This window comes from Cariama cristata, unplaced genomic scaffold (assembly GCF_000690535.1).
Source record: "Cariama cristata isolate BGI_N322 unplaced genomic scaffold, ASM69053v1 scaffold8200, whole genome shotgun sequence".
Lineage (NCBI taxonomy): Eukaryota > Metazoa > Chordata > Aves > Cariamiformes > Cariamidae > Cariama > Cariama cristata.
Genome location: NW_009595191.1, coordinates 9,131 through 16,067, shown reverse-complemented (window position 1 = coordinate 16,067; position 6,937 = coordinate 9,131). Strand labels below are relative to the sequence as shown.

Here is a 6,937-nt window from a genome sequence, read left to right as displayed (position 1 = left end):
CCGCTGTGGGATCCCCTCTGTCCCGGCCGTTCAGGCGCAATATGTCCCCACGCAGGCTCCACGCGTGGTTTTGGGGTGACGCCGCTCGCCTGGGCCGCTGCTGTCCTCCAGAGCGGAGACGGGAGGTGTTGGGCGGGATGGGAGCAGCTGCGCTTCAGCCTGATGTGCTGGTGGTGTTGGTGGAGTGGGGATTGATATCCCTGAGGTGGTGTGAGGGGAAACGGCTGGTGCCCGTGGTTGAAGGGGTGGGGCCGGGGGCTGGCACCAAACAGAGTGCCAGGGAGACAGGCTGTGCAGCTGCAATGCTAACAGAGACTGTGCCTGCCCCTGCTGACAGATCTATGCGGATCCTGCCAAAAGGCTGGAGCTGTATTTCCGTCCCAAGGACCCTTACTGCCATCCCGTATGTGCCAATCGCTTCCCCACCTCCACCATGCTGCTCAAAGTGAAGAGGAGGACCAAGAAGAGGAAGCAGTTGGACACTGAAGAACAAATGCAGCCAGAAGTCCAGTTTGAAATGGAAATTCTTGGGACTGTCACCACCGTTTACAAATTTCAAGGTAATACTTGGATTTGTGTCCACATGGCTTAAAGACAAGTATGTCTGATGGGAAAGGGAAGTGTTTCCCTATAAACAATACAGGACTGGAAGGAAAATCAAGTGTCCTGTTGTTACCGCCTCCTTGCTGTATAAACCTTTGCATAAACTTATCAGACTTTTGCTCCTGAAAGTTGAGTGTTGTGAGAAATATTGTTATAATCACAATGAACTTCACGTTTTAACTTTTGTTTCTCACAGGAATGTCTGATTTCCAGTACCTGGCAATGCACTCTGGTCCTGATGGCAAACAAACCTCCATGTATGACAAAGTCCTAATGCTCAAACCAGAGAAGGAAGATTTTTTCAATAGAGAATTACCTCTTTACATCCCACCACCAATTTTCTCACGTCTGGACACTCCTGTTGACTATTTTTATCGGCCAGATATACAACACCGGTTAGTGCTTTTTCTCATAACGTAGTAAATAGCTGTGCTGATTCTGGAAAGGACAGGTAGTGAAACATTTTGCTGGTTTGATATATACTTCTAACAGACAAGTCTTCAAGTTAAGATTTCCTTTTGTGTCACTGGAAGATGCCTCTAATTCATTCTGACTTCAGTGTTATTATAGGATCTCTGCTCTTGAAGCACGAGAGCAGCACTAAATACATCATTCAGTGTTTAACCTGTTTAAGCTGCTGCCTTGTTTTGTTTTATCCCTCTTGACTTGGCACAACAGAGGCAGGCATGCTTGAGAAACTGCCTGGACAGCAGAAACCTCAGCAAAAGTCTGCTTGAGGACTTGGCAGGTGAGGGGACCTGGTGGTCTGGTAAAGATGACTGCTTCCCCTAGCATGCTACATGCAGCATGGGATGCGGTGAGCCCGGCTTTCTGCCTGCTTCCAGTGGGCTGGAGCTGAGGGGGGGAGCATGCAGGAGTTGGTGCCAAATGTTCCTGTGACCGTGCTCACTGGACCTGTTCCCTCCTGGCCCTCGGTTGGTTTTGCCAGAAGAACAACCTGTGAGATCTCCCACAAGAAACATCTTTCATTTTCTCACTGTAGTCCTTCATCAGCACATTTTTTAAAAAAAAAATCTTACTTCTAGATTGAATTAGTAGCTGCATTTCCATCTTGCTTGTCCCTGAACCCTACTGAGCTGCAGTAACTACAGTAGAGCAAATGCAGAGGGTGAAGCCTTTTGTGCTGCAGATACATTTCATACGACTCAGTAGCCAACTGCCTGAGGGTTTTCTGCCAGACAGTGCAGAGGACCTCTGTCATTGTGCAACTGGATATAGCTTTGCCGGGGTGGGGGGTTAAATTTAAATTTTCATTCCTCAGTGGTGCCACAAGATTCTTTTATGGTTACCAGTACATGATAGGGAGGTGGGGCCAAAGACAAACGAACCCATTGCTCACCCAGCTCAGTCCCTTCTCTTCTGAAATCTGGAGCACACATTTCATTTTTGCATGTTCCCGTGAAGGCCTCAAGTCCATGAGTGCCACAGGCAGAAAGCAAACGCCATCCTTTCTCTGTTTCTTAGGGAGGGATACAACAATCCCCAGGTGTCTGATGAGAACCTGATTGGCCTTAGCAGGGCCCGTCGCCCACACAATGCTATCTTTGTGAACTTTGATGACGAAGAAATCCCAGCTAAACCACTGGATGCTGCTGTACAGACCTGGAAGAAAGTGTGCACCAATCCTGTGGATAAAAAGGTGGAGGAAGAGCTGAGAAAGGTGCGTGCCTTATTCCTGAACTAAGCACTATACTGCAGCATGCTGTGTAGAAAAAAATGCATGCAGCCATTTTCTCTGATTTCCCCAAAAATTCTTGGTAATTGTAGCTGATTAATACAGCAAGTGTCAGTAGACGCTACTGAGACTGCTGTGTTCAGTTCAATTATGTAAGTCAAGCTTTGAATCTGTCTTTGCAGCCAACTCACATTAAGTTCCTTTTTGTGCTGCTAGTTCTTACATTACTCTTCTGAGAGCTCATACTAAGGGCCAAAGACCCCAATACAGAAGAAGTCCATTTGGAAAGCTGAACTGCCATTGGTAACCCCCTTCCCACTGTTTCATGATAGTTTCTGTATTATTTTAGCTCTTTGAAGTCCGTCCTGTCTGGTCTCGGAATGCAGTAAAAGCCAATATCAGTGTCCACCCAGACAAGCTGAAACTTCTCTTGCCGTATTTGGCCTATTACATGGTAAGTCTGTACATCTGCCCTTGTGCTTGTCTGAGGTTGCTAAGAGGCACAGCAGGGGAGCATCAGCTGGGTGTTCCCAGTCCTTTACTGTTCCTGAGGTCCCACCACTAAGTACTTGAGCTTAATGTTATGTAAAGAGAAAGAGCGAGGGAAAGCCTTGCTTTTGAACAGAAGTTAAAGCCAGGGATGATTCAGTAACTGCTAAGTTGGTTCTAATTGGCTTTGCAGTTCAGTCAGGCACTAAAATTGACTGTCTGTCTGGCAATTGTAGCAGAATTTTTCCAAAGAAATGCTTTATTATGACCTTGCAAGTCAGTTTGTAAAAGCACACAAATGTTTGTGCTTCGATGCATTGATTGCCCAAGTTTCCATATATAAATACTGGTGTGGCAAGTTGGGAAAGAGCTGGTAAAAGAAATAATCTTTGGGCAATAGGGGAAAGATTAGAATTTTCTAAGAACCTGTGCAATGCTGTACTGTTTTTCTGTAACCATCTTCCATGTGTGTTTATGCAGTTAACAGGTCCTTGGAGAAGCTTATGGGTTAGATTTGGGTATGACCCCAGAAAACACCCTGAAGCAAAGATTTATCAAGTACTGGACTTCCGAATTCGCTGTGGAATGAAATATGGTAAAAGGGCCCAACCCACAGAGACGATCTCTCTGCTTTCTGGTTAATCCTGGTAGTACTTTTCTTTTTACTTGTTTTTCAAACTCTTGTGCCATATTTCTGCTCTAATGAAGATGACACCTTTTTGAGCTCATTGATTACCGTAATTCTTCTGTAAACTCCTTTAATGCTTTATTTCATAGTATGCAATATGTCTTTCCTCATTTGGCACATTCTACACTCAATGGACAGCTGGCTGTTCAAAGCCCAAGTGGATGTAGCAGACCGTCTTCCCTCTCGCTCAGGGGAGGCACTGAGTAGTAGATTCTGTTGCTTACATAGTAGCTTTTCCTCAAGGACCTCAACATCTTGTGCAGGACGGTAGGTCTCAGCCTTTGGGACACGGGGTTCCCCCGCTCTGATTTTGCAAAGGGCAAATTGAGGGAAAGGACTTTCTGAGGTCATCTAATAAGTCCATGACAGAGCTGGCATCCAGGCATTACCGTCAGACCACATCTCCCTCTTTCCAAGTGAAAGGGTTTTGTTGAGTGGGTACTTGTCCTCTCCCCACCTTGCTAAAGTCAGCGTATCCCAAAGACCAGCCTGCCTTTCACAGCCCAGTCCAGCACTTCTGTTATCGAGCTAGGGATATTCTGCAGGGTGATTGCCCTCAGTTCATTATTGGTTTTCTTTTTTCACCTCTAGGTTATGCCCCTAATGACATGCCCGTGAAAGCAAAACGCAGCATGTATAACTACAGTCTGCCCATCACTGTCAAGAAGCCAGGTATGCTGTGCCAGCAGAATGGCTGGCTGGCTCTTCTGTTTCTTTGTTTACCCTGTCCTGGTCACAGGTGGTGAAGAGTCTTCCTGTGTTCTAGCTGAGCCAAAATTGGAGCTTTATTTCTAGTTATAATATGGTGCTACTGTTAAGCCAGTAGAAGAGTCTCCTGCTGGGAAGTGGTGTGAGGGTCTTGGATCCATGTCTGGCTGAGCCACGGCATCTATTAGCAGACAGAAGAGAGTCTTGCAAGCAACACTGTGGGAATTCAGCATTCACTTCTGTTCAGAGATGGCGCAGAGTAAGGGGAGAGTTGTTCTCTTTTCTTTGTCAGAGTAGAAAAGGTTAAAATTATGAACAAATGCGCTGTGGAAAAAAACACCAAACTCATGACCTTTCCTGTGACTGTCAGTAACATCTCTGAACAATGAGCAACACATGCTCAGTTGCTGGGTTGGTCTGGTTTTTGCTGGCCAGCAAAGTTTAATCAACACAGAGAAGTGACAGTACAATGCCACAGAGTAAAAGATGTCCCTAATGAGGACTCTTTTTTTTTTTTTTTTCTGTCTTTCAGCAAGTCATACAGTGAGTGTACATGATCTGAAACAGGGGCTTGGTATAGCCGGTGCATCCGGTGCAAAAAAGCCTGCCTCCAACGCATATAAACTGAAGGTAAGAATTACTCTCTTTTACCAGAATCTTGAAATAGCTTAGTGAAAAAGGGGTGTTTCCTGTTCTGTCAGTCATTAAGGGGACAGTTGTGAGTGAGCTGATGTCCTCAGGTTTACCTGGGAAGCTGCTAGTTGTACATGTCACTACAGAACTTCACTTGCTGTGTACTGAATGTATTTCTTACATACTGCAAGATGGGATTGGTACTTCCAGCTCTAGTCTTAGATGTGATGAGCATTTTGTTTCAATTGATAAAATTGGAACTTCATGGGCAGTGACGTGCAAAAAAAATCACTATGTGTTTATCAGGTCATCATGCAAAATCCAGCAGGGCAAAATATTTAAACAGCAGTCTTTTATTCTTCCCTTTTTGCTAGAATGAAACCTATGATCCACTGTTATGCAGTAACAGGCCGCGGACAGAGCTGCAGTTTGAAGAGATGAAGTGTGTTCTCCGTACAGCTGTGCTGTTGCAACTGTGGCTGCAGTGAAATTTTGCTGCATTCTTCATTCAGCTTTATCTTTTGTTATATGCAGACTTACGCCTTCGAACTGATTTGTGTTGGAAACGCCTTGTTCTTGAATCAGCCCATCGGAAGTACTTTTCAGTTATGCCAGAGTTGTCCTGTTACACCATAAAACGCACATTAATCTTTTCCTTCTTTCCTCCTCTTAGGAATCCATCTACATTTTCCGAGAAGGAGCCTTACCCCCTTACCGGCAGATGTTCTACCAGCTCTGTGACTTAAATGTGGAAAGGTATGCACACTGGTACGGTCAGCACACTGGCAGCTGAGTCATCTCTTAGAGCTAGATTTCAAAGCCTATTGTTTATATCCAGTCCATTACTCTCTCTCTCCTTGACCAGAAACCTCAGAAGTGTTTAGCTTCTGAATAAAAATAAAATGGACTTTTCACACATGAACTTCCGTTCCCATATGACAATTACCTCAATAACCAAATATGCTATTCCAACGGAATGAAGTAAAATGAAAATAAGCCATAGTCTGTCTCATTTGAAGCCCATATCTGAATGTAGAAGGCTAACATTTCCTTCCCTTTTGCTGCTTTTTTAGCCTACAGAAAATCATACATCGGAATGATGGCACAGAGTCAGAATGCACAGAGAGGGATGGGTGGTGCCTTCCAAAGACTAGTGATGATCTGCGCGATACCATGTCTTTGATGATAAAGCAGATAATCAGATCCACAAGACCTGGTAAGGATGCATCTGAACATCAAAGTGTATTACTACCTTCCTGATGGTGCTGAGATGTTGTGGGCTAAATAAGGATGTTGCAGTCAGCATTGGGGCAGTAGCGTTCCTGCATTTGCCTCCTCCTTTGTGCTACATCTGGTGTTCTTTTGTGTTCTAGCTTGTTACAGTGTGACAGGTGGGGCTGTTGTCCTGCAGCATGAATGTGGGTTGGGATTAGGGGTCGCTGGGAGTAAAGGTCTTCTGTTTCATCTTCCCAGTATCACGCCTTTAGGTTTTACATGTCTTTGCACAGTGATAATCAAGAACTTATTCTTACTGATGGATCCGTTGGTGGCATTTTACTTTTTATTGATGTTATTAATTGAACAAGAAGTGAGGAGATTATTTTTGCATGATGCCGGGCCAAAGCAGTATCCCAGTGAATTAGGTCAAAATCAGCTAGGAGAGGAGGGACAGCTCTGCAGATCCGCTGCTGTTCTGCTAGCGTTCCTGGAGTACAAAAACAGATTGCTTTGGGCTTGATCAGATTCTGTTAAGATGTGCAACATTAGCTGTGCCCCTCCAGCTTCTGCCTTCCCCTCGCATGTTTTATGAACTCTACTGCAAATGCCCCCAGGTTTCACTGAGAGAGGCATCACAGTGTCTTTCTGTCTGTCTGTCTTCCCAATTAAGCTCTTTTCTCAAATACAACAAGCAGTGAAGATGGCAAAGAGCAGCTGGCATATGAGTCTGCAGAGGAGGAGGAGGATGACGAAGAGGAGGAGGAAGAGGACTTCAAGCCTTCTGATGGGAGTGAAAATGAAATGGAGACAGAAATTCTGGACTATGTGTGAACTCAGTGAGCAGTCTGGCTGCTATAGGACAAATCGTCTCTGCTCTTGTTCCTCGAGTGCCAAGGGTTCAG

General features: G+C 45.0%; 1 protein-coding gene across 1 annotated transcript; it reads left to right on the top strand.

Annotated features, from left to right (window-relative positions):
- Nucleotides 1–337: 337 nt before the first annotated feature.
- GTF3C5 (general transcription factor IIIC, polypeptide 5, 63kDa) lies at nt 338–6,866 on the top strand (the record flags this gene model as incomplete). Its single annotated transcript, XM_009701049.1, has 10 exons — nt 338–560; nt 800–998; nt 2,089–2,284; nt 2,649–2,753; nt 3,269–3,383; nt 4,068–4,148; nt 4,717–4,814; nt 5,491–5,573; nt 5,891–6,033; nt 6,706–6,866. Coding segments are annotated over 10 exons (1,404 nt in total), but the record flags the coding sequence as incomplete, so codon positions are not given.
- Nucleotides 6,867–6,937: the final 71 nt, after the last annotated feature.